Genomic DNA, 27,335 nt, shown 5'->3' with positions numbered 1-27,335 from the left:
AGGTGACCAGAAATGAGCATAGTACTCCAAGTGGGGTCTGAACAGGGTCCTGTATAGCTGTAACATTACCAGTTTGCTTGCACCTTCTGAAATGGCTCTGTTTCTGTTTTTGATATATGTTTTTGTTTCCTTATCAAGGTTCTTTGGAAGACTGACTCTGACTTCAGATATCTGTGGGAATGGGACCCGCTATCAGGGCCTGACGACCGGTCTTGATACCCCAAGGACGCGGCCTGGAAGACGAGTGTGCATTCAGGATGTCGGATTTTCGTGGCTGTGGAGGCAGGCTGATTCTAGGCCGGTGCCCCTGACTGAGGCGTCACTGGAGAACACGGAACATCGGGAGCAGCAGGTTAGCTGCTGGCTGTGTGTCCTGAGACCTGAGCCCTGGGGCCGACTCTCTGGGCGCAGAGCTCGGAACTAGTGACGCAAGAGCCATTTAACATTGTAAATCAACGAGTTGTTTGTTGTGTGTCCCCTCTCACTGAGATACGGGGACACCTCTTTTTCCCTTATTCGGGAGAGAGAGACCCTGTAGTAAATTGAATAACTGGGTGAACGAGTAGTCTTTGGGGTTCTGCAAGTCTGTGTCTTTATTGATACTTTGCTGCGTGCCAGAGTGCCCAGTGTAGGGTGCCGGTGGTTTTTTTGCTCGTGTGGGAAGGAGGGGTTCGTTGCCTTGCCACTGCTTGTGTATGGGAGGGGGGAGTTGGGGTGCGGGGCTTTGGGCTCTAACATTTAACTGTCATTCATTCTTTGGGCCACTCCTCTGTTTTCGTGGATGTTTGCAAAGAAAAAGCTTGTTCTTAATAATGGACTCCAACATCTTCCCAACCACTGATGTCATGCTAACTGCTCCATAATTTCCTTTCTTTTGCCTCCCTTCCTTCTTAAAGAGTGGAGTGACATTTTCAAATTTCCAGTCCTCCGGAACAATCCAGAGTCTAATTCTTCTTGAAAGTTCACCACTTATGCCTCTATAATCTCTTCAGCTATTTCTTTCAGAACATTGGGGTGCAGTCAATCTGGTCCAGGTGATTAACCCACTTGTAGACCTGTCCTTCCTTTTCATTTTATGAGCATCACTGACTAAAAACTCAATGCTTACTCTGGCCTTTTCAAAGCAGAAGCCAGAAGTATGAATGGAATGCCCTCAGTTTGTTTGGAAGTGCAAATTCCAACTATGTTTGAGAGGCTCCACATCTTCCAGGAGGAAGTGACGGATTTAATTGTTCACTACACATTATTTCTACCTGATGGAGGTTGCAATGTGTAGCTTCTACAGATGTGAAGAAATTCCTTACCCTCACTAGAAGTACAAGAGCAGCAGTAATAGAGTAATGAAAATAAATATTTAAATGTTTCCTCCCTTGGAATTAGAACTTACTGATGCCATTGATTTCTGTCACATAACTGCAGATCTCTCCATTGTTGAAGACTGTCACATTAACCATTCCACTGGATTTTGGTCCAAGCCGATTCGAGGCTCTGCAGTAATATTGATGTTGCTGGTGGTTGAAGGATTGACATTGTAGAGCCAGTTCATTGGTGTCTGAGATCTTGTAATACCCAGATGAGGTTTGTTCATACCATCTGTACTGAATGGGAAGGGATCCCTGGAAGGACTCACAGGAAACTGACACTGAGCCCCCAAGACGCGAGACATTTGCTGGTGACAGGTATCGAAGCACAGGAACGGACACGGGTTCTGTGGGAAAGAATTAAACATTCAGACACTGAAAATACATTTGAAAATCAAACACTCTTCTGCCACTTTATTAGATACACCTGTTCACCTGCTCATCAATGCAAATATCTAATTAGTCAATCATGTGGGAGCAATACAGTCCATATAAGGATGCCGACATAGACAAGAGGTTCTGTCTTTGTTTAGGCCAGACATGAGAATGAGGAAGAAAGGTGATCTAAGTGACTTTGACCATGAAATAATTGTTGGGGCCAGATGGTGAAGTTAGATAATCTCAGAAACTACTAATCTTCTGGGATTTTCACCCACAACGGTCTCTAGAGTTTACAGAGAATGGTGTAAACAACATAAAAAAATCCAGTGAGCAGCAATTCTGTGAACAAACATACCTTGTTCATTAGAGAGATCAGAGGAGAAAGGCCAGACTGGTTCAAGCTGACAGAAACATAGAACATAGTATAGTACAGCACATTACAGGCCCTTCGGCCCACAATGTTGTGCCGATGCTCAAACCCTGCCTCCCATATGGTGACAGGAATTCAAATAAACGTGTGTTATGACAGTGGTGTGCAGAAGAGCATCTGAAATTACAACATATCGAACCTTGAAGTGGATGGGCCACAGAAGCAGAAGACCAGGAATATCCAATCATTGGCCACTTTATGAGGTACAGGACGTTCCAAATAAAGTGGCCCCTGCTTGTTTTAAGACAGTAATCGAGATATCTGTCACATGTGACAAACATGACAAATGTATCACAAATGACCTGCCTTGGTCTAACCAAGCAGAGTCCACTGCCAAGAAGGCCCACCAGTGCCTTTACTTCCTGAGAAAGCTGAAGAAATTTGGCCTGTCCCCTAAAACCCTCACTAATTTTTGTAGATGCACCGTAGAAAGCATTCTTCTAGGGTGCATCACAGCCTGGTATGGAAGTTGTCCTGTCCAAGACCAGAAGAAGCTGCAGAAGATCGTGAACATAGCCCAGCACATCACACAAACCAATCTTCCATCCTTGGACTCACTTTACACTGCACACTGTCGGAGCAGTGCTGCCAGGAGAATCAAGGACACGACCCACCCAGCCAACACACTTTTTGTCCCTCTTCCCTCTGGGAGAAGGTTCAGGAGCTTGAAGATTCGTACGGCCAGATTTGGGAACAGCTTCTTTCCAACTGTGATAAGACTGCTGAACGGATCCTGACCCATATCTGGGCCGTACCTTCCAAATATCCGGACCTGACTTACACTAACTTACTTTCCCTTTTCTATTTTCTAATTATGATTTATAATTTAAATTTTTATTATATTTACTTGGATTTGTACTTCAGGGAGCACGAAGTGCAGAATCAAATATCGCTGTGATGATTGTATACTCTAGTATCAATTGTTTGGTGACAATAAAGTAAAGTAGTAGTCGTAGTGTTTGCTGTCTTTCAGAAGAAAATGATATTGTGACTGGGTTTAGTGAGGGAAACGTGTGGCATTGATGTTAATGCAGAGTGAGTGAGGTATGGACAGGGTGGGGACAAAGATCATGAGACATTTACTTTACTTGAACATTTAAATTAAATCTCCTATTAAAAGCTGCTCATAATTCCACAATAATGTGAGATATCTGTTTGGTGGCTTTCAGGAGATAATTAATTTGTGACTGGGTTCAATGACCTACCGTATAGAAGGGAACATTTGGCACTGATATGAATGCAGAGATAGTGAGGGATGGACAGAGTCTGGACACTTACTTTATGGAAGTCACAAAGTCAATCACTGAGAAACCTACCATCAGATACTTGTAGATGTACGTTAGATAACAGATTGGCGGTTGATTTAGCAATTCCACAGCTGTACCATCCTGTATCTCCAGAGTGAAGATCCTCCATAGTAACAGTAAATTTTCTCTTCTGTTCATCTGTGATTGACATTCGTCCACTCCGTCCGTGTTGCCCTTTTGCTTCCACTAAGACTGAACATTGACGAGTCCATCCATGGCACCAGTATTTTGTGCTTATGCGGTTTTTTGCTTCATAGTGACAATCGATTGTGATCGCTCTTCCCACAACTCCTCTTACAGATTTCTCTGCCCACAATGCATCTGAAACTGAGGAAGACATTTTCAGATTTGAGGGGAAAAGAATAACACAAGGCAAACAAATATTTTTGAACATGGTGATAGAAACAGGACCAGGTTACACCCAGCATGTGGCCCATGACACCATAGCCAATGATTTTGGTGTGAAGTGCAGTCAGTGCTGTTACTATGTCAGTGCTCTCTCCCCTGTGTCAGTACATTGTGGGTTCACTTCCCACTCCAGAGTCCTGAGCAGAAACCCAGGGCTGACCTTCCACTGTGGTACTGAGGGAGAGCGGCAGTGTTGACCTTTCAGTTGCTTCAGAATATGTCGGCTTTTGAAATGTCGACAAAGATCCCAGCTGTTTCTTTTGGGATGTGTCTGTGTCTCCGATTCCAGGGAACTTTAGGATTCAGATGGGGTTGATAGGATCTCTTTAGGCCAATGTCCTGACTTCCTCCCACTTACAGACAAGTTTATAAACTGCAGAAAGAAACCCCTCATAATGTTCGAAAATGTGCCTTCTGGTTCCAATGGAAATTTTATATTTCGTACCTGTCAAATACTTGTATGTGTAGTTAGAAGGTGCTGCAACAGATGTTGTTACTTTAGTATGTAGAAATGCAGTTTGATTTCAAAGTGTGTAAAAATATAGTTTGAATTTATTAATTAGTTCTGGAATTAAAAACCACATATCGATAATGATAATGACAAATTGCCAGACTGTCAGAATCCCATCAGGTTCGGAAAAGCCTTTAAGGAGTGAAATCTTTCATCCCTACCCACCCTGGTTTACCTTGGACTCCAGTTCCAGTAATGTTCTTTACTAATTGCCCCACTGAAATGATCCAGGAAAGACAATGATTTCAAGACAATAACAACGATTTTCATAGTGATCCCTGCAGAGGAAGATCAGATTCCAGCAATGGTAGACCTGATGAATCCACTGAAGGGGATTTCTCCAGCTGGATGTATTCTTCCCTCAGCTGCATTACTCCCCTTTTCTCCTGATCCATTTCAACCTCTCACTCACCTCCACACTCCACTCCCTTTCCTCCCCATTCCATCTGCATGTTGTGCTTCACCTCTCCTCAGTCCCTAACCACCTAATGGACCCAGTCTCACACCTCCTCCTCTCCTTTCTACCTTATCTCATTCTCCACTCACACTTGATGCAGGGTCTTGATCCAAACTATTGACATTTCCCCTCCCCTTGACAGATGGTGCTTGAACTGTTGAATTCCTTCAGGAGTGTATTCCAAACTCCAGTTTCCGACATCTTTAGTGTCGACAGGTATTCAAGCACTGTTGTGGAAACAGTGTACAACCCTCCAACCAACATTGATTATGCAAATGTCCAGTCCTGTCTGTCAATCACAGGGGAGGAAACCAATCAAAGCAAGCAAAGTCAGCAGCATTTTATTCACAGAGACCCGGTCAGGACCTCTCCTCCAAAGACGACCAGGCCGCAACTCTGGAACAGAGTACAATGGACTTTTTGGGCTGAGACCTTTCATCAGTACTGAAGAAAAAAGATGAGGAATCAAAGATAAAAGTTGGGGTTAGGGGAGGAAGACGCAGGAGATGATAGGTGAAACTCGGGGGAGGGGGGATGTGTGAAATAAAGAGCTGGGAAGTTGTTTGGTGAAACCTATACAGGGCTGGAGAAGGGGGAATGTAACAGGACAGGATAGAAGGCCATGGAAGAAAGAAGAGGGGGAAGAGCACCAGAGGGAGGTGATGGGTAGGTAAGGAGATAAGTTGAGAAGGGAAAGGGGAATTGGGAATGATGAAAGGGGGCAGGGCAATACTGGAAGGTGGAGAAATCGATGTTCATGCCATCAGGTTGGAGGCCACACGGATGGATTATAAAGTTGTTGTTCCTTTCATCTAAGTGTAGCCTAATTATGACAACGGAGGATGCCATGGATTAACATGTCAGAATGGGAGTGGGAAGTGGAAGTAAAATGGATGGGAACTGGGAGATGCAACTTTTTCTGGCAGATGGAGTATAGGTGCTCAGTGAGGCGGTCTCCCAATCTACATCAGGTCACACCGGTATACAGGAGGCTGTACCAGGAGCACCGGATTCACAGGTGAAGTGTTGCCTTACCTGGAAGGACTGTCTGGGGTCCTGAATGGTAGTGAAGGATGAATTTCAGGGGCAGGTGAGGCATTTGTTCTTCTTGAAAGAAGAAGTGCCAGGAGGGAAATCAGTGGAGAGGGATGGATGGACATGGGAGTTGCGTAGGGAGTGATTGTTGTGGAAAGCAGAAAGTGGGGGAGAAGGAAAGATGTGTTTGGTGGTGAGACCCCATTGGAGATGGCGGATGTTAGAGAATTATATGCTGGACATGGAAGCTGGTGGTTGGTAAGCCTTGAGTCTCTGCGTCCAGCACATAATTCTTCGTAACTTCTGCCAGCTCTAATGGGATCCCACCACTAGGCACATATTGCCCAACCCACTTTCTGACAAAGTCCTATAAATGCACAGTGGAGAGTACTCTTATTGACAGCATCATGGCATGGTATGAAAACATCAATCCCTTGAACAGAAAAGCACAAAAGATAGTGTGTACAGCTCAATCCATAACTGGTAAACCCCACTTCATTGCTGAGGACATTGCTGAACTAACAACAGCATCTATCATCCAGGCCCTGCTCTCTTCTTGCTGTTGCCATCAGGAAGCAGATACAGGAGCCTCATGTCGCACCCCATCAGGTTCAGGAACAGATATTGCCCCCTAACCATCAGGCTTCTGAACCAGAGTGGATAATTCCACCGATCACTGAACTGATTTCACAACCAATGGACTCACTTTTAAGGACTCTACAACTCATGTTCTCAAATATTATTTAGTACTTATTTACATACTATTATTATTATTTTGCTTTGCTTTGGTATTTGCACAGTTGTTTGTGTTTTACATTTGTTGTTTGTCTGTCTTTGTTCATGGGTAGTTTTTCATTGATTCTATTGTGTTACTTTGTATTTACTGCGAATGACCACAAGTAAATGAATGTAAGGATAGTATGTGGTGACAAATGCAATGTGTACTTTAATAATAAATTTAAGTTTCTTTTCTGAGTATGATGCAATAATTTGATCAACATAACAGAAAAAATGATTGAAATTGTGTACATTTCCAGTCAAGGTTCAAAGGTCTTAAAAATGAATGAACAATGGAATTAAAAGTTGTGTATTGGACAAAATGAGTGTTTGCAGCTTGATGCAGCTTGCAATGGTCAGTGGGGTGTGAATCTGCAAATAGAAGTTGCTACTTTTTCCAGAGTTGACATGTAACTGGAAGCCAAGGTGTACAATCAGCCTCGGAGCTGCTACATGAAGGGAGCTACAGTAACTCTGCTATCTCCTCCAGTTCCATACACACTTCCACTGTCACACTTGATTGGTCCAATTCTCTCACGTCCTATCCTCTTGCTCTTCACATACTTGTAAAATGCCTTGGGGTTTTCTTTAATCCTGCTTGCCAAGGCCTTCTCTTGGCCCCTTCTGGCTCTCCTAATTTCATCCTTAAGCTCCTTCCTGCTAGTCTTATAATTTTCTAGATCTCTATCATTACCTAATTTTTTTAACCTTTCATAAGTTTTTCTTTTCTACTTGACCAGATTTTCAACAGCCTTTGTACACCACAGTTCCTGTACCCTACTATCTTTTCCCTGTCTCGTTGGAACATACAATGCGGAACGTCACACAAATATTCCCTGAACATTTGCCACATTTCTTCTGTACATTTCCTAAGAACATCTGTTCCCAGTTTATGCTTCCAAGTTCCTGCCTGATAGCTTCATATTTCCCTTTACTCCAATTAAATGTTTTCCAAATGTATCTGTTCCTATCTCTCTCCAATCCAATTCTATGGTAAAGGAGATAGAATTATAATCACTATCTCCAAAATTCTCTGCCACTGAGAGACCTGAAACTTTACCAGGTTCTTTTCCCAATAACAGATCAAGTACAGCCCCTCCTCCTGTTGGCATATCTACACATTGTATCAGGAAACATTCCTGAACACACCTAACAAACCTCACCCCATCTAAACCCCTTGCTCTAGGGAGATGCCGATCAATATTTGGGAAATTAAAATCTCCCACCTCGACAACCCTCTTATTATTACACCGTTCCAGAATCTCTCTCCCTATCTGCTCCCCGATATCCTTGTTACTGTTGGGTAGTCTATAAAAAAAACACCCGGTAGAGTTATTGACCCCTTCCTGTTTCTAACTTCCACCCACAGAGACTCCATAGACCATGGCCCTCACCTCTTTTTCCTCCCTCCCTTTCATTCTGAAACATCTAAAGCCTGGCACTCTACGTAGCCATTCCTGCCCCTGAGCCATTCAAGTCTCTGTAATGGCCACAACATCATAGCTCCAAGGAGTGATCCATGCTCTAAGCTCATCTGCTTGGTTCATGATGCTTTTTGCATTAAAATAGTCACATCTCAAACCATCGGACTGAGTGCATCCCTTCTCCATCTCCTGCCTATCCTCCCTCTCACACTGTCTACAAGCTTTCTCAATTTGTGAGCCAACTGTCCCTTCCTCCGCCTCTTCAGTTTGGTTCCCAACCCCCAGCAATTCTTATTTAAACTCTCACCAATAGCCTTAGGAAACCTCCCTGCCAGGATATTGTTTCCCATCGGATTCAAGTGCGACCTGTCCTTTTTGTACAGGTCACGCCTGACTCAGACGAGATTCCAATGATCCAGAAATCTGAATCCCTGCTCCCTGCTCCAATCCCTTTGCCATGCATTTATCTTCCACCTCACTCAATTGCTATACTCACTGTCGTGTGGCACAGGCAGTAATTCCAAGATTACTACTTTTGAGGTCCTGATTCTCAGCTTCTCTCCTAACGCTCTGTGGTCTGTTTTCAGGACCTCCTCCCTTTTCCTACCTCTGTCGTTGGTACCAATGTGTACCACGACCTCTGGCTATTCACCTTCCCACTTCAGGATATGGTGGACACGATCAGAAACATCTCAGACCCTGGCACCTAGGAGGCAAACTACCATCCGTGTGTCTTTCCTGCATCCAGAGAATCGCCTGTCTGACTCCCTAACTATAGAGTTCCCTATCACTACTGCCATCCTCTTCCTTTCCCTTCCCTTCTGAGCCACAGAGCCAGACACTGTGCCAGAGGCACGGCAACTGTCGCTTCCCCCAGGTAGGCTGTCCCCCCCAACAATACTCAAACAGAAGCACTTATTATTAAGAGGGACAGCCACTGGGTACTCTCTAGTATCTGACTCTTGCCCTTTCCTCTCCTGACTGTTACCCACTTGTATGTCTGCCGAGGCCCCAGTGTGACTACTTGCCTACAGCTCCACTCTATCACCTCCTCACTTCCCCTGACCAGGCAAAGGTCATTGAGCTGCACCTCCAGTTCCCTAACCCACTCCCTAAGGAGCTGCAGCTCGACGCACGTGGTGCAGATGTGTCCATCCCGGAGGCTGGGAGTCTCCTGGACAACACACTTCTGACACCCAGTTCAGAACACCAGTCTCAGACATACTTCTTATTCCTCACAAGTAACTTACCTCGCTTCGACTCCTTATCGCCTAAGCCCATTGAGCCAAAGCCCTCCTACTCCGTCTCCCTCTACGCTGTGCCCGCTCTATAAAGCTGTCATCTAGAATATAAGCAGATGAACCTCTTCTTCAGCCCCTCTAAAGGCTCCACATACTTCCTGTTATGCAGCAACCAGAACTACCCACATCCTCCAAATGTGGATTAAGCAAAGTTTTATACAGCCACTACATGCTTTTCTGACATTTTTCAGTCAAAAGTCCAGACTGAATCCTGTTTTACCACTGATATTATATCTGTTGGCGCTGCCGCCTTCACAGAGTTATGGATTTTCACTCCAAGATTTGTATGTCTTTCTGGATCTGTCTTGGTGATAATTCAATCAAATCTGTTTTGGAGAACCCACCATTGAGGAAATAACAAACAGGGAACAGATGTGATGTAAAAGAGGCTTTTCATGCAAACTCGGCATCCAATACTTGGCTTCATTCCCTCTGAAGGCTGTGTCAGTTCCTTGAAGCAAACTTTAAAATTCACCTCTTCTGAAATATATTCCATTGGTTAGTGCAATTTCAAGAGCTATGATGGGATTTCCCTTTACATCAGTTCAATATTAAGGGGGGTACACAGCTGATTGGGATTACACATTCAAGCACTGGTGACATGGAGTTTATCACAGTGGTAAAATCCATGTCAGCTCTGTTCTTGAGCCAAATCAAATCCATTTTGACAGGAAATGGTCTGTGTGAGTCGCTTAAGTATTTCTCATAGAATGATACTGGACTAAATTTGAACAGGTCACATATACAGTATATCTCCCCCCCCAGGGTCTCCTTTACCTCTAACCTGCATCCCTTTACTCACCTTCTCAGCTACTGGAAGTTACCATTTCCACAATACATGGACAGAAGAAATTCTGCAGATACTGGAATTGCAAAGCAACATACACAAAATGTTGGAGGAGCTCAGCAGGTGAGAGAATCTATGGAACTGAATAAACAGTCGAATTTTTGGGCCAAGACATTTCTTCAGGATTGGGCAGGAAGGGGGAAATACACCAGAATAAAATGTTGGGGTGGGGAGGGAAAGAAGGATATCTCGAAGGTGATCGGTGAAACCAGGTGGGTAGGAAAGACAACGGACTGAAGAGGAGAGAATCTGATTGGAGAAGACAGTGGACCCATCGGAGGAAGGGGGTGGGAGAGAACCCAGGGGGACATGATAAGCAGCCGAGAAGAGGTAAGAGGCCATATTGGGGAATAGAAGAAGTGCTGAGGTAGAGGAAATTTTTCACAATATATCACAATATTTCATGATTATCCAGTTCTGAAAAAGTGTCTCTGCCTGAAACCTTAACTGCTTTTTAATTTCCATAGATACTGTGTGATTGGCTGAACTCCTTCAGCATTTTTGTGTGTTGTTCTGGATTTCCAGCATCTATAGATTCTCTGGGGTTTATAAATCCACATCATCATTGTTTACCTGGTTAGAACTTTAGATGTTATTTGAAGTGGGATCTATCCAGATTGTGCTGTGTGATTCTCCGCTGCAGATAAAATCTCAGTACAAGTGATAACAGTTGCCATAAATTTACACGTATTGGAGAAGTAATGCATTCTGTCTAACTATCATGATGATTTCATTGTAGTGTGAAAGTTGATGTGATCTGAAAAAATAGTTTATTTATATTCACTCGAAATTTGAGGGCAATGTGAAAGTACTATATATGCAGAAAGCATTAAACCCCAAAATAATCCTCACACATTCTGGTTTTGTAACTTAGCAAAAAAGGACACTGACATATCTCATCAGAATTTCCTGTAAATAAAAATAAAATACCCAGTTCCACTTCTGTTTTCCTGGTCAAGATCATAGAATTTCTGACATAGGAGGCTGTTCAGCCCTTCATTTGGTACTGGTCAAAAAAGCTCTATCTGTTCTGGTCTTCCCTGGGTCCTGTGCCTGGCAGGTGATGCCTCTTCAAATACACCTTCCAGGCTCTGTTGTTGTGCTGGGGGTTCCTGTTTCTACAAACCCTTCAGGAAGTGAGATCCTGAACTGCACCACTTCCTCACTTCTCCGTGGATTGTCACCTTGTCATGGTGGAGAGACTTGTGGGTGATGTTGTCCAGAGTGTAGCTCCTGGTCAGGTCTCCATTGGTGGAAAGATCAATGGGGGGCTCCAGACAACAAGCGATCCAAGTAAGACCTCAAAGGTTTAACTAATGGAAGACGATGACATCACAATGGCAGAGAAGGCGGAGGAAGGCTGAAGCAGTGAAGGGTCCCTCAGTCATCTTGCATTCCATGCTATTGGACCCAAACTCAAATCTGTCAAGGACCAAGTTGTGGCTGCCCACACATCAGTCTCCCTACATTAAACAAGATCCTGCACAGGCGTCCTCCATTAAGGAAATCCACCACAACGTGCCAGATTGACACAGCAAGTGGTGTAGGGGTCAGAATTGTGATGATGTGGATACTACAGCCACCTGAGGACCCACCAATAGACACACATGAGTCGAGTTACTACTCCTCCCTGGGAGAAAAGTGTTCTCCTCATTCCCCCTCTAATCCTAACAACAGTTAACTTTTAACCCAAGACCCCTATTTTTAACACTTCATCTGAGTGATCAAAATTATTCCTGTTCATACTTCTGATGCCCTTTATAATTTTTCACAACTCAATTAAGTCTCCTCTTTGCCTCTTTAGTTTCAGACAAATTAACCCCAGCCCATTCAGTCAATCCAACGAGTGAATCACTCAGTCCCAGGCAGCAGTCTCCCCAGTACTTTCTTGTCTCTCTGGTAATGTGGTGACCACAAATGACCACAGTTTTCAAGCCATGGGCAGAACCACACTGTGTCTATATCCTTGGAATCTGCAAATAAAGGAAACTGTTTTGTCTGCCTTTCTAATCACCTTATCTACATCTTCATTCACACTCAATGATCAGTGATCATACTCAACAAGGTCCCCATGATCCTCACATTCCTCAATATCCTTGTGCTTGCTTATCCATTAATACACTGGTGGTGGGGTGGAGATTCCTCTCCACCAAAGGAAGTGTAAGATGCCCCTTATCTCTGGTACCCTGTGAAGGTCACCCTTGGGCAAGGTGTAGCACCTGCTTAGCAACCCTCAATCAGAGTCACGTGAAGCCATGGGAGCAGGTGGTAGATGGTCATATCAGCAGCTGGAGCATATCATAAATCCTGATTATGCAACCACTGACACCAGTCAGACAAACTCTGGCTAGTGTGTGTCTGAATTCGGATATCACGCAAGTGTGGAGGGAGGGAGAGAGGGAGAGAGGGAGAGAGGGAGAGAGAGGGAGAGGGAGAGGGAGAGGGAGAGGGAGAGGGAGAGGGAGAGGGAGAGGGAGAGGGAGAGGGAGAGGGAGAGGGAGAGGGAGAGGGAGAGGGAGAGGGAGAGGGAGAGGGAGAGGGAGAGGGAGAGGGAGAGGGAGAGAGAGAGATTATCTGCTTCATTGCTTCAGTAGCTTCACACAGAACAGAGTCAATCGCCTTTAGCTTGTCCCCTGCCTGACCAATGAAGCTCAGGGCTAAGATGAGATGTTTTCACTCTCTGCTGGGTCCAGCTTTGGTGGTTTGAGACTTGCTTGTCATAAGAGGGGCATTGGGAGCGGACCCAAAAGCAAGACACAGGCACTGGAAAACTAGGGAGAGGACTAGGTGTATTAAGGAAGCAAGGAAAATGGGAAAGAGAGGACGCTGGACATGACACAGGCCCTGGATGAGACAAGCATTCTGGGCCTAGGCTAGGACTTGACTAGGATAGCAAAACCAGGACATGGAGCTGGGAACTAGGAGCCTGGGTTTGGACTCCTAGCCGGAGACTGGGCAAGGACCCAGAACCTGGGTCTTGACTTGGGCTCGGACTCCAGAACTAGGCAAGGACAAGACGTGGCTACAGGACGAGGAGATGCAACAGGACTGGATGTGAGACTCCTGGACAAGACAAGGGAACCCCAGCACCGGGCTGGGCAAGGTACTCCTGGGCTAGGCAAGGCACATGGACAAGACAAGAACACAAATCCGTGGCTTGGACAGGACAAGGTTCTTGTACATGGCTAGGACTGGACGAGACCCCGAAGCCTTGACTTGGTCGAGGAAGAGAGAGAAACACAGAGCCTTGGTCGAGGGAGAGGCAGGAACATAGAACACAGAGCCGTGACCCCTCCAAGGAAACAGGACGTAGGGCTGGGACTCATTACACAAAATGCAGAATAGGACAAGAAGGTTCCCAACACAACATAGTGGCAGATAATCAGACCTACATAGGGAAGGCCAGGACACAAAGTCAGTTCCTTATTTTGCTCCGTTGGTTGAACTTGACAGCAGTGAAGGCAAGGCTTCAGGCGAGGCAAAGCTCAAGGAGAAGGTGATGGGAAGGGATACAGACCAGGGGTTTGAAAAGGAACAATCCAGCAGCCAGAGGCTCTCTGTCTCTCTCTCCATCTTGTTTTACGGCGGTTGGCACCCAGCTTAATGGTGCATTACCGCCACCTTCTGCTCCGGAGTATGCGATGGACTCACATTCTAAATGCCTTCACCCAATCGCACACATACACATACCCTAACCTACACTTTATCCTCCCCATCATAGTACCCTATTGCTGTTTATCCATCATATCCTATAAAAAACCCCTGTACCCCTTAAGAAAGCTAAAAGTACCCTGACCTGTGTTCTCTCACCCATGCCCAGCAACCCTTTTAATGTGAATTCCTGCACCCCCAATTCCCTTAGATTAATTCTTATCATCTCTCTCTGTATCCCATACTTTCTGCAACTCAGAACTAAATGTTCTACTGACTCCTCTTCCTGACATTCCGCACATAATCCTGTCTGGTGTTTCCCTATCAATTTCAATGTTTGGTTTAGTGCACAGTGCCCCAGCCTTAACCTAGTCCACACAATTTCCTCTCTTCTGTATCTACTTCCTACCCTAGTACCTGCAACACTTTTTTGTATTTGATATAAATGCCTCCCTTTCCCCTCCCTGTCCCATCTTTCTTGCCACATTTGATTAATTTTTTCCCAGATTACACACTTAACCTTTGCTTTACTGATACTAATGTGCATTTCTTTATTTTCTTTCTTTATTGCCCTCTTTGCCAACTCATCCACCCTTTCATTGCCCTTCACCCCTACATGAGCTGGAACCCATAGAAATTTAACCTGACCTCCCTGATTTGCAACTCTTGTGACTGACTGAAGGACTTCATGAAGTACATCTTGCCGGCTGTTTGAGTGAGAAGACCTTAAACTTGCTAGTACTGAAGATGAATCTGAGCATATCAACGCTTTGACTAGTTTAGTTTTCTCCACCCAACGCAACACAACCAACGCTGCCATCATCTCCACTGTATACACCGCTAGCTTATCAGATGTTCTTCTGCTGATTGCAATTGCTTTTGCTGGTATAGCCACCCCAAACCCTGTCACTCCTGTCTCAGGTTCCTTAGCACCATCTGTATAGACCCGAGTATAATCACTATACTTTTCCATCACATGACAGTTAAATGCCTCTTACCAAATCAGTTTTATACTTTCCTTTCCTTTTTACCTCTAACAAATGCCAGTCTACGTCAGGCCATACCAGCTTCCATGGAGCTACAACCGGATAAACTACTGAAGGACTTATCCTTAGATCAAACACTCCACATGATCTAGCAATATCATTCCCTACCCAACTAAAGTTTTCCCTCTGAAACCTCCCATTTTCCCAGAACTCCTGCAACACTCCTTTAGCAGGGTGAGAATCATTGTGTCCCTGCAAATTAACCCAGTAGTTTGCCATCAATTACATCCTTCTTAATTCCAAAGGCATTATTCCCATTTCTACCTGCAGGGCTGATACTGGTGATGTTTTAAAAGCCCCACTGCACACTCTCAAAACCTGAGCCTGAATCACATCCAGTTTCCTTATAAGAGACCTAGCTGCTGATCCATATGCTACACTTCCATAATCCAACACAGATCTTAGTAAAGCCACATACATTCTCTTTAATGCTGAACAACTTGCTCCCCATTCCCTACCAGTCAAACATCTCATCACGTTTATTACTTTAGATTTCTCCTCAACTTTCCTGATATGGTCTGCCCATGTTAATCGTGAATCAAATATAACTCCCAGAAATTTAAATGATCCAACCCTTTCTAATTCAATCCCATACATCCTTAACTTCTTCCCTACCTCAATTCTTTTCCTAGTGAAAAATACAGTTTGAGTTTTTTCTACTGAAAATCTACATCCCCAATCATAACCCCACTCTACCACTTCCTCAATTGCTCCTTGTAGTTTCTTGATTATATACTCCATGTTCCTGCCTCTTTTCACAAGGACCCATCATCCGCAAACAGTGACCTACCTATATCCACTGGTACCTTTGTGAAGACATCATTGATCATAATGATGAAAAGTAACGGGCTAATCACACTACCCTGAGGTGTGCCATTTCCCACTATGTACTGTTTTGATAATTCTGATCCAATCCGAACTTGAATTTTTCTACCAAACAAAAAATCTTTAATCCAATTAAAAACTCTACCCCCAACCCCCATCTTGTGCAGTTTAATTAATAATCCTTCCTTCCACATCATATCATAGGCTTTTTCAATGTCAAAAAACACTGCAACTACTGATTCTTTATTTGCCTGGGCCTTTCTTATTTCAGTCTCTAACCTTATTACTGAGTCCGTGGAATTCCTTCCCTTCCTAAAACCACTCTGATAACTTGCCAGCATTCCTCTGTTCTCAAGATCATATGATAACCTTTCTGTTATCATCCTTTCCATTACTTTACATATATTTGATGTTAGTTCTATTGGCCTGTAGCTAGTGGGTTTTAACGGATCCTTGCCAGGTTTCCTTATTGGAATTACTACTGCTTCTTTCCATGCACTTGATAATCTTCCCTCCTCCCACACTCTGTTATAAAAATGCAATAACTTCAAGAGTGCTCCTTCTCCTAGATTTTTTAGCATAACATAGCATATTAGATCTTTCCCTGGGGAGGTTGGTCTCGATCTCTTTATTGCTCTCACCATTTCTGACAAAGTAAATGGATCATCAATTATAACATCTGTTTCTTTCCTCCTGTTTAACACACCTGGGTATTGACTCATTGTTCTTTCCCTTCTCCTTCTCCCTTCTTCAGACAAATTTTCTGAACTATGTATCTTTACAAATGACTTGGTCATGATCTCAGCCTTATCCCTGCTGGAGACTGCTCAGATATCATTACTGGATACTCCCAATACCTTCTATCTCCCCCCATCCTCTTAATCATTCCCTATACCTTTCCCACAGGCGTTGTTCTTCCTATTTTGTTGCAAAAACTCCTCCAACTTGCCCTTTTAGCTTGACGTATAGTTCTTCTCACCACTGCCTGTGCCTTCTCATGTTGAATCAAATGCTGCATATTATGGGTTCTTTTAACTAGCCTGAATGCTCTATTTCTGTTTTTTTACAGCCTGACAACGTCCCTCTGTCCACCATGGCACTATTTTTCTATTCATCCTATTTTTACTCTTGGGTATAGATCCTTCTGCTGCCATAATTATTGCTGAAGTCACCTGACTGTTTAATTCATCTATATCTCCAGAAATGTCAATCTTTGTCAATGCTTCTTCACTTAACTTCTGGAACTTATCCCAATCTGCTTTTCCAAACACCCACTTGGGGACTCCCCCACCTGGTCTTATTTCAACTCTTTCACCCACTGAACATAAAACTGGGTAGTGATCACTGCCTACTGTTGAAGCAGTCCAAACTCCCCAGTTACTGATGCCAGCCAAGACATTAGACACTAACGTAATATCTAATACCGACTCAGTTCCTGTTGTTATGTTTATCCTTGTTCCTCTACCATCATTCATACATACCAAATCCCTTTCTTCCATCAAATCTTCAATTACCGTTCCATTTGAATCTGTAATCGGAATCCCCATATTGTGCTGTGAGCATTGAAATCTGCACACCACACTAATTTATGTCTATTTTGCCCTTGTATCCTTAGTAGGCTGTCCAAATCCAACCTTTTACATGGATTGTAGTAGTTAATTATAACCACTCCCTCTCCCCTCTCCCATATTTCCATCACTATGGATTCCTGATCGTCTCCTTTTTCCAGTACTCTATATGGTATACCTTGCTTGATTAACATAGCACAACCTCCTCCTCCCCCTAGATTTCTATCTTTCCTTATCATTGTATACCCATGTACCACAAAGTCCTGGTTTCAACCAAGTTTCCTGAATACACACTACATCCAGTTTTACAACCATTTCCTTAATAAAGTCTTTAAATTCCTGGCCATTGGCCAGTAAACTCCTTGCATTCCACTGCAAAAGAATCACCATAATGAGTACTAACCAACCTATGACACTTCCTGGCTTGACTGATGAGTGAGGTTCTCCCTCACTTCTTCCCATGTCAGTCCTACTAACCCTAAATGGTTTACTGCTGCTTTGACCACCAGCTGAATTTTGTCACTTTTTGACTTTACCTCTGCCGTACTATTAATGACTCCTGCAATGAATGTTACTAGAGCTTTTTTTTCCACATAAATCCTGTCATTTACTCTTCGCTGCATCTCTTGCATCCCTATTGCTCTCTGGTCATTAGGAGCATTATTCTGTCCTCTTGACATTCTTACAGCTTCTGCATAAGTGATCTTTCTTTCTTTTCACTCTTATTTCTTGAATTTTATTCTCCCGTTTCATAACCTCACACCCACTATACACCACATTATGAGCTCCTCCACAATTACAGCATTTTGGTTGCACTCCTGTTCCACACTTTCCATATTCATGATCACCCCCACATCTAGCACATCTCCTCTGCCTTTTACAGTTTTTAGCTATGTGTCCAAACCTTTGACAATTATAGCACCTCAATGGCTTTGGCACATATACCCTTACTGGGTAACTCATGAAACCCAGGAACACTTTCCTTGGCAATCTTTCTTCTTCAAATTTAATCAATACTGTTTCACTCTCCTTTTTCATTTCCTCCTTTGTTGTTTTCAGTCTTAGAACATTAATTACTTTCCCCCCTTTGATATTCCTCTTCAACTCCTCCATGTTTATACTCATTGGTACACCCATGATCACTCCTTTACAACCACCATTTCATGCTCCCACCCTCCCTGTATATTCCACCTTGCATTTTCCTATCTCTTTTAGCTTGAGTGCTTTCTCAAGTTGTTCCTCATTCACACATCTTACCAATAAGATTGCCATCATTAAGGACTTTTGCAAAATACTATTTCCCCTATCTTATTTGCCAGAGTTGTTGTTAGCACAAATGGGTTAATTTTCTTCATGTATCCTTGCACCTTCTCATTAAACCTAATTATGACACCTCCTCTCTCAACTTGTTAATCTTCCTCACTTTCAGAACTCTCTCCACTGTCATTTCTTATTCTTTTATTCCTTTTGTCTCAGTTTCCATTCATCCATCCCCTCACTATCTCCTTATTCCCTTTATTTCTCCCTTCACAATAATCCATTTCTCCCCAGCTGCCTACCTCTGATCCCAAATCCCTATCCCACTCCTTCTCCACTCTCTTTCCCTCAGCCCCTCCTCTCACCTTGCCTGCCATTACCAGACCCAGGCAACCCCCTCCCAGCAATTCCCATTCCTTCCCCACTCTCTTTCCCTCAACAGGTTCCAAACCACATTCACACATGCACCACCCCTTCTCTGGCCAGAATCTCATCTCATCTCATCCCCCCCCCCCCTCCTCCTCCTCCTCCTCCTCCCCCCCTCCCCCCTTCCTTCCTTCCTTCCTTCCTTCCTTCCTTCCTTCCTTCCTTCCTCCCTCCCTCCCTCCCTCCCTCCCTCCCTCCCTCCCTCCACAGCCAGAGGCTGAATCCTGAAGCTATTTATGAAGCCAGCCCATATGAGAATCAGCTGCCTCAACAGAAACTGGGGAAACCCAGAAAACCTGGAATAAGGAACCTGGACCAGACTGTGAATCGGAATGCAGATTTCACGGATCGGACCATGACATTGCTGTCATGATGTTTGGATATGGGCGAAGTGCAGAGGGAGAGAGAGACACTGAAGCAGGTCAGTAGTTCACAGACTTTAACGCAAACAGGATTTTAAGGGAAAATAAAACAACAAACACGAGGCCAAACAGTGCCATTTACTAAAACTCTCAAGTGGAAAACTAGATGCCAACACCACGGCTGAAAGGAATATCTAAATATACAATGAATATTGCTCGTCTCCAGCATCTGAATACTCCACTTTCTCAAGCAAGAGCCACCAAACACCGGACATGTTCAAACGTAGACTCCGCAGGTCCATTGGACAGTCAGATGCCGTTGGTAGTCTTCGATGCGCATTCTAAATGGAATGATGCCAAAGCAGCGATGACTTCGAACAGGCACGACGATAAACATTTTATGCTACTATTAGGTACACATATAATCCTCGATACTGTGGTCTATGATAATGATCCCATGTTCACAAGTGAGGAATTCAAACTATTTTTTACAGGACAATGGAACATTAGCTCCCCTGCCACCCATCATCAAACGGTATGGCTGAGAGAGCTGTTCAGACTGTCAAGCAGGGGATACAAAAGTTGAATAGGGACATACACACCAGCATCAACAGTTTTTTTCAGGTACCCAATAACTCCACAAACCACCAGTGGTTTCATCTGAGCTGTTGTTGGGCCGCAGGTTGCATTCCCAATTGGATTTATTGTGCCTTGATCTGGAAAACCGAGTAAGGCACAGACAACAGAACAAAAGTGCGATATGATTCAAATACAGAACATCGGAACTTTGAGGCTGGAGAGCCAGTTTATGTTCACCCAAATTCTGAGAGCTGAACGTGGATGAAAGGAGAAGTTGTGGTGAAAAAGGGCCAATAGGTTACTTCAGCGCATCAGGAAGCAGCAAGAATATCCCTTGTTGCCGAACAAGCTGGTGAACAAGATGAGTTAGCCCCAACAGGTTAACCCCACAACCTCTCACAGTGGAATCCCCATTTGAAAGCACCGAATCTGGACCAACACTCAATCCTGGAGTTTCTGGATTGCGTTGATCAGAACGGAACAGAAAACCAGTGAAATATTATCAAGCTGGTTTCTCCTAAAAGCTTACAGGTGGGGAGGTGTCCTTTCCACTGAGTTACTGTTTATTGGTCTGCCATGAGACATCACAGGATTGGTCAATTTCGTCAGCTTGTCCATCTATCAGTTAAAGTCTGACCTACTGATTCTGTGCTTGTGAACGTGTTCATTGTTTCTGGGTGAATATGAATCAAGCAGACTTATTCTGCGACACTGTATATGATAAATGCTCTTTCATTGTAAGAGACTGTGGATGATGTGGGAGAGGGTGAGGAAAGAGAGTGATCAGACCGTAAGAAACTTGAGACTTTTTTTTCTCTGCGTCACTCGGTTACCGGGTCGTCAACTCAAATAGCCAAATTAATCAGGTCATCCAGACTATCCTGCTTGTCACGATGTTCTGCTGGACCCCTGAGTTCAGTCCACATTGGAAGGCCGTGATGAGAGATCTCTTATTTCATCTCGTCTCTTCTGCAAGTGTGCTAAACGTTTTCCAAATTATTTCCAATAATACTGGATGCTGATGAGTAAAACAAATGTTCACAGTTCGAGAAAGAAAATGAGAAGGAAATGGATTCTGAGTACAAGATTAGCCCTCAACCCACACAGAACTGAAGAGCAAGACATTTCAATAACAGGAACAGCTGTCTATCGGAGACATCTTACTTTTCACGTATAATTCCTATGCTGATTTTAGTGAGTACAAGGCAGCATGAAAATGATGTTTCATGGATGGAAAGGGAGCCTTTGCACTTACATCTGCAAACCTTTACAAATTAATGTTCCCTGGGCAGGAACACTTTCTGCCAAGTTTATTCAAAACACTGGTGCCAGAGACCAAGATGTGTCCTCAGCTCCCTTCTCTCCTCCCTGCACACCCACAACTGCAGGCTGGGTTTTGTTTCTTTCTTCCCCCACCAACCCACACTCCCCCAGCCCTGATACAGGGTCTCCAACTGGAATACCTTTTGCCTCTATAGATGTTGCTGGACCCATACAATTCTTCCAGTATTGTGTCTGTGGTTCCACACCCCAGTACTGTTGAACCTATTTATGGAGTATTTTCTGTCTTTACATATCAGCACATACTTTACCATCTCTGCTACAGAAACAGTGCACTAGACCCAAATTAACACAGATCATTCCAATAATGAACAAGTAAACGGCAGATGTTGGAACTTTGAGACAAAAACAGAACCTGCTAGAAATACCTCGTATGTCAGGCTGAATCTCTGGGAAGTGAAACAGTCAAGGGTTTTGGGTCTGAAACTTTTACTGTTTCCTTTTCCACAGGTACAGCCTGACCTGCTGAGTGTTTCCTGCATTTACCATTCTCTGTAACGTCCTGCACTGGTCATCACTCACCGGGCAGTGAACAGATGAAAAGAACCAGAATCCACATTGTTCAACCTGTAGTGAACCTGTTAGCTGTAGTCCATCGCTTAGCTCGCAGCTCGAAGATCTAAATAGCTGATGATGACAAATAGGAAGTTGAATGAGGAAGGAGGCGGCAGGAAATTCAGTTATGAAACCACAGTGAGCTGGATGCTATAATCTGATACCTTAGAATCTGAGTCCCTCTCAGTTGAGCTGACTGGACAAATCAAAATGAATTTTCATTATCTGATGGAAATGGTGTAGATTAGTTACTGTCAGCAAATCTATTAATAACAGCCTGACTGAGAAGTCAGTGGTAACTGATAACAATACTGCTATCACTCCAGTCAAGTACGATGCTCTCCTTATTCCCTTTATGGAAAAATCCCTGTGCATAACTTTGTTTAACATGGGGAAGCTGATGGAGAAAGTCCTTGACAGATCAGGGTCAATGTCCTGTGGCATGGAGTGCAAGCCATCTGTGGACCATCTCTGCGGCAGCCTTCCTCCATCTTCACTACCATTCTGATGTATCACCATGTTCTGCCAGCTCTACCTTTGAGGACTTTGTTGGATTGCTCTTTGTCTGGATGCTCCCACTTGACCATACCACCATGGGTGACCTACCAGGAGTTAAACTCAGACAGCAACACTCCCGGGTTCTCAGGAACTCACAATCCAGTCCACCACGACAGGGTTACGATCCACTGAGAAGGGTACCATGTTCAGCGGGTGGGGCTTGCTTCAAATGGCAATCCTCCAAAGAGCTTACTTGCGGCTTGCACCAAATTCAGGACATGTTCTGTCTTGCCAGGCTTTCCTGAGCCTCTCCGCTGGGGCAATGTCAGGCAGTTGTGCTTTGTTGTCTCCAAACTCACACACGCACCAGGGTGCTGCATGGGGCAGAAGTAAAGTCCGTAACTTAACTTGGAACTCATTCAGTTACAGACTGAGTGAGTAAATTGACGTGGGGACATTTCACTCACTTTTTCTCACCCCAACACTGAACTGCTCCCACAACCGATGGAGATATGTTCAAGGACTCTTCATCTCATTTTCTCGATATTTATCGCTGATTTATTTATTGTTATTTTATTTTGTATTGTCTCAGCTTGTTGCATTTTGCACTTTGGTTGTTTGTCTGCCTTGGGTATGATTTTGCATTGACTGTGTGGTGTTTCTTTGTATTTACTGTGAATGTGTCACGACCAGGAGTTTTTTATAAAGAAGAGGAAGTGTTTTTTTTTCATTTGCAATGTGGACTGTGTTTTCTGGGTGTAACCTAGGGATTTTTGACAACGCCATACCCCTAGCTTACTGTGACCTGACCGCACTGCGGACTAAACAGTTGCCGGAACTGAGTCCGGGGGACGTGGCAGCTGCTCAGCAAAATGACCCGGGTCTTGGCACTGTGTGGAGAGTGGTAGAGAAGGGGGATGTGGCGTTGGCTGAGAAGGCAAAACACCCGTCCGTGCTTCTGTTATTGAAGGAGTGGCCTCGGTTAAAGTTAAAGAACCAAATCTTGTATCGGGTCAGGGCACCTCAGGACCAACCCCGCCGTTGGCAACTGGTCATGCCAGAGAAGTATCGGCAGACTGTACTCCAGGCCTTACATGATGATTCTGGACACTTGGGGGTGGAAAAGATGTATGGATTACTCAAAGACCAGTTCTACTGGCCCCGGATGAGGGGGGAGGTTGAAGAATACTGTATGGGATGCAGTCGTTGCATCCGGAGGAAGACCCTGCCAGCGTCGGCGGCTTCACTGTTGCACTTGAAGAGTGCGGGACCTCTGGATCTGGTATGTATGGATTTTCTGTCGATTGAGCCTGACACCAGCAACACCGCGAATGTCTTAATGATCACTGATCATTACACTCGCTATGCTCAGGCATTTCCCACTAGGGATCAGAAGGCGACGACAGTGGCGAAGGTGTTATGGCAGAAGTATTTTGTTCATTATGGCCTTCCCAGGAAAATCCATAGTGATCAGGGGCAGGACTTTGAGAGCCGCCTTATCCATGAATTACTGACTATGCTTGGGGTTGAGAAATCCAGGACTACCCCTTATCACCTACAGGGAGATCCTCAGCCAGAGAGGTTCAACAGGACCCTGTTGGATATGCTCGGGATGCTGGAGATTGGGCAGAAAAATAAGTGGAGTCGTCATATTGGACAATTGGTTCACTGTTACAATTGTACTCACAATGATGCTACAGGGTACTCACCTTATAATCTGATGTTCGGGCAGAAAACGAGGTTGCCCATTGACTTGTGTTTTGGGGCTGAAGTGGGTGAATTACCCGGGAAGTCCTATCTAAAGTATGTGTCCGATATGAAGAGGGAGTTACAGAGGGCGTACGAGTTGGCCGAGGCAGCGGCTACCAAACAAAGTCAGAGGAATAAGATGAGATATGATCAAAAGGTGAAGTTTGTCCAATTATTGCCGGGCGACCGGGTCCTTTACAGAATTTGGGACTCCCCAGTAAGCACAAGTTGGCAGATTGATGGGCGGCCAGCCCCTATGTAATAGAGAGCCAGATGCCGAATCTACCGGTTTACCGGGTGAAACCTGAGGATGGGAATGGGCCTGTCAAAGTACTCCATCAGAATCACCTGCTGCCTCTGGGTCAAGCGGTGCAGGTGGACAAGGAGCCAGAGTGGGAGGTTGTGCCTAGCACGAGGATTCTAAGAGGGCGCAGAGCGAGGGAAGAGCCCGCTGCTGAAGAGACGAGACGGGTCCTTAACCTGGGAATGGATACCGATTCGGAAGATGACGACTCAGATGAGTGGCCCCTGCTCCCATTTGCTGGCGTTTCAGTACCAGAAGAGGAGGCTCCTGGCCCTTCCCTTACTGAGTTGGGCGAGAGGAGGGAAGCTGTTGATGGTCAGATGGAGAGACAGCCAGCGTAGGGGGGAGAGAGAGTGGAACCCGAACATGAACCAGAGGGTTCTCAGGTGAGGGGGGTACCCCGTGAGGGAGGGGGTGAGGGTCTGACAGGTAGACCTGGGGTGTCCGAGGCAGAGGGTTCGCAGGTGAAGAGGGAGCCCAGTGAGAGGGAGGGTGAGGGTCCGACAGGAGTGTCCCCCACGGGGTCTGAGGCAGAAGGGTTGGCAGAAGGGGTACGGAGATCTCAGAGAAGTAGGCGCCCCCCGGAGCGGTTGACATATGTGGTGCCAGGAGAACCGAGTGTGATTTCTACTGCTCCGGGTAGTTATGTCACTGCTTTCTGCACCTGGGTTGGGTTTTGTGTGTTGCAAGAAGCTTTGGGGAACTCTGGCAATGTCATGAGGGCATGACATTTGCTGGTGGGGGGAGAATGTACAATGTCCTGTGTATGTTACTAAAATGGCTTCTTTGGTTTGTTAAGAGTAGGAATGCTTCTTTGTCTGATAAGTGTTTCTCTCACAGTTGTTTAGCTTTAGACTTGCTGATATGGGGATTGTATTTATTTGTTAACCTATGGGGAATGTTATTTTGTCTTGTGGGGTTGGGAGCTTGGGGGATTCGCGGTCTTTTCAGCGGAGGCGGGAAGGAGACACCGAAGAAGGTGGACGTGCGCTGCCCTGCTCGGTCAACCACCGGGGGTGGTCCCAGGTGCGAGGACGTGGAGGTCGGAGGAAAGTGACAAGGGGTCGAATGGTTTGATGGTTGAGCTCCAACGAAGTGCACTAAACTGACTGAACTTTGATAAGTTGGTGCCTTTTACTTTATTTTCTTTTCCTTCATATATACTGTATTGCATAGTACTCTTTTAGTTTTAGTAAAATCTTTAAAGTGTATTCTGCAACGGTATCTGGTGTGAGTTTGATATTGTGTGTGTACGCGCGGCATAAAATTGATTCTCACAGCACCTGCGTGTACGGGAGGTGGGGTGGTGAGTGGCTGCATCTCCTTTTCCCCTAGACATATACCAACCTGTTGGGTAAGTGTTACATGGGTGTAACCTCATGGGTATGTGGTGTCCCTTGGATTGTTCACCTTTATGACTAATTGTTTGTCTTTGGACTCGTTCCGCGTTTTTTACTTTGTTATCCAGGTGTCTCATTTAGGATCATGGGGATTTTTAAACTCTCTTTGTATTCCTCACTTTTATTCAATTTGGGATAATTTATTTAGCATAATTTGCATTGTAATTGTTGCCTTTGGGGATTATTGTTTCATCTGGACACCTATGTTGTTCGATTGACACTGAGTTCCAGTGTGCTCCAGGGTGTATTTTTGGGGTGAATGCCAATCTCTCTTTGCTCTGTCATTGTGGATCCTTGGCTGATGAAACTCAATCTGAGTTCTTCTGTGTATTGTGAGTGAATTCAGTTCTTCAAATTCTGTAGACCTCGCTTGAAGTCTAGGTAGTTTTGCTGGTTAATTTCTATAATAAATCTTTGGATTGAGTTGCTGAAGTCACTGTGATTTCAGCACTTGAATTCACTCGTGAATCTCACAGAATACCTATGAGAAAATTAACCTCAGGTTTGTGTATGGTGACATGTATGTGCTTTGATACTAAATTTATTTTGAACATTGAAATCCATCTCATTTGAACAAGGCCTCCCCATGGGAACACCTCTGATATCCAAGGCTCAGAAACCCCAGCCACCAGAACAAAGCTGGACAATGAGACCAAGCCCTACTCACAAGCAGGACCTAGGCCCCACCCACACCTACAGTTTTCTCCCATCATAAGCCCCACCTGTGCTCTGTACCCTGCCCCTCAGAGAGGCGGGTGTGTGTCTGTGCAGTCTGCCACGGGGATCTCTGCAGCCAACTTGCAGCATTCAAATGGCAGAGCCAGCGTCAGGAATGGTCAACATCAGGGAAGCACCTGATGGGTTTGAACAGTCTGTGCCCTGCTGATGTTACATTTTGCATGTAGCAATTAGCGTACCAATATTACTGCACCAGTGACCCAGGCTCAATTCCCACTACTGTCTGTAAGGAGCTGATACGTTTTCTCCATGACCATGTGGGTTTCCTCTGGGTGCTCCAGTTTCCTCCCACATTCCCAGGACCCACAGGTTAGTAGGTTAATTAGGCAGTTGATTCTTGTTGGGTCAGAAATGCTATATCTCTAAATACAATTAAACTTAAAATAAAAATTATTCAGGTGAGAGTTGGCAGTGACACTTCAGACATTGAAGTCCCGCTGGTGGTTTTGAACCTTCCCATTGAACAGTCGCATTCAAAATGTCAACTGGCTATTTTTCTGGTCTGCCGGTCTGCTGGTCTGGTTTTCTGGTCACCTGGTCGGCTGAGTTTCTGGTTGTGGGCAGGTCCTGTCTACAGGAACCAGCCCTGACAACAACCATAAACACGACATGAACTGTGGACACAGGAAAGAAAATCGGATGGTAGTTTGCCTCCCAGGTGCCAGGGTCTGGGATGTTTCAGATCGTGTCCAGGATATCCTGCAGTGGGAGGCAGAACAGCCAGAGGTCATGGTACATATTGGTACCAATGACATAGGTAGGAAAAGGCAAGAGGTCCTGAAAAAAGACTTTTTTGA

The 27,335-nt window shown here is 44.7% G+C and overlaps 1 protein-coding gene across 1 annotated transcript in view; it reads right to left on the bottom strand.

The window, feature by feature from the left end:
* LOC140717063 (polymeric immunoglobulin receptor-like) overlaps nucleotides 1–21,930 on the bottom strand; it is a 35,441-nt gene extending 13,511 nt beyond the window's left edge. Inside the window, exons 1-3 of the mRNA XM_073030245.1 lie at nucleotides 21,817–21,930; nucleotides 3,489–3,806; nucleotides 1,388–1,708 (exon numbers count right to left, since the gene is read on the bottom strand). Of these exons, the coding sequence (XP_072886346.1) occupies nucleotides 1,388–1,708; nucleotides 3,489–3,806; nucleotides 21,817–21,853 (676 nt within the window). The 5' untranslated portion in view covers nucleotides 21,854–21,930. The remainder of the gene's footprint in view (nucleotides 1–1,387; nucleotides 1,709–3,488; nucleotides 3,807–21,816) is intronic.
* Nucleotides 21,931–27,335: the final 5,405 nt, after the last annotated feature.

This window comes from Hemitrygon akajei, chromosome 27, assembly GCF_048418815.1.
Source record: "Hemitrygon akajei chromosome 27, sHemAka1.3, whole genome shotgun sequence".
Taxonomy (NCBI): Eukaryota; Metazoa; Chordata; class Chondrichthyes; order Myliobatiformes; family Dasyatidae; genus Hemitrygon; species Hemitrygon akajei.
Note: the sequence above shows the minus strand (reverse complement) of the source record. Positions and strands in the feature narration are given on the sequence as shown.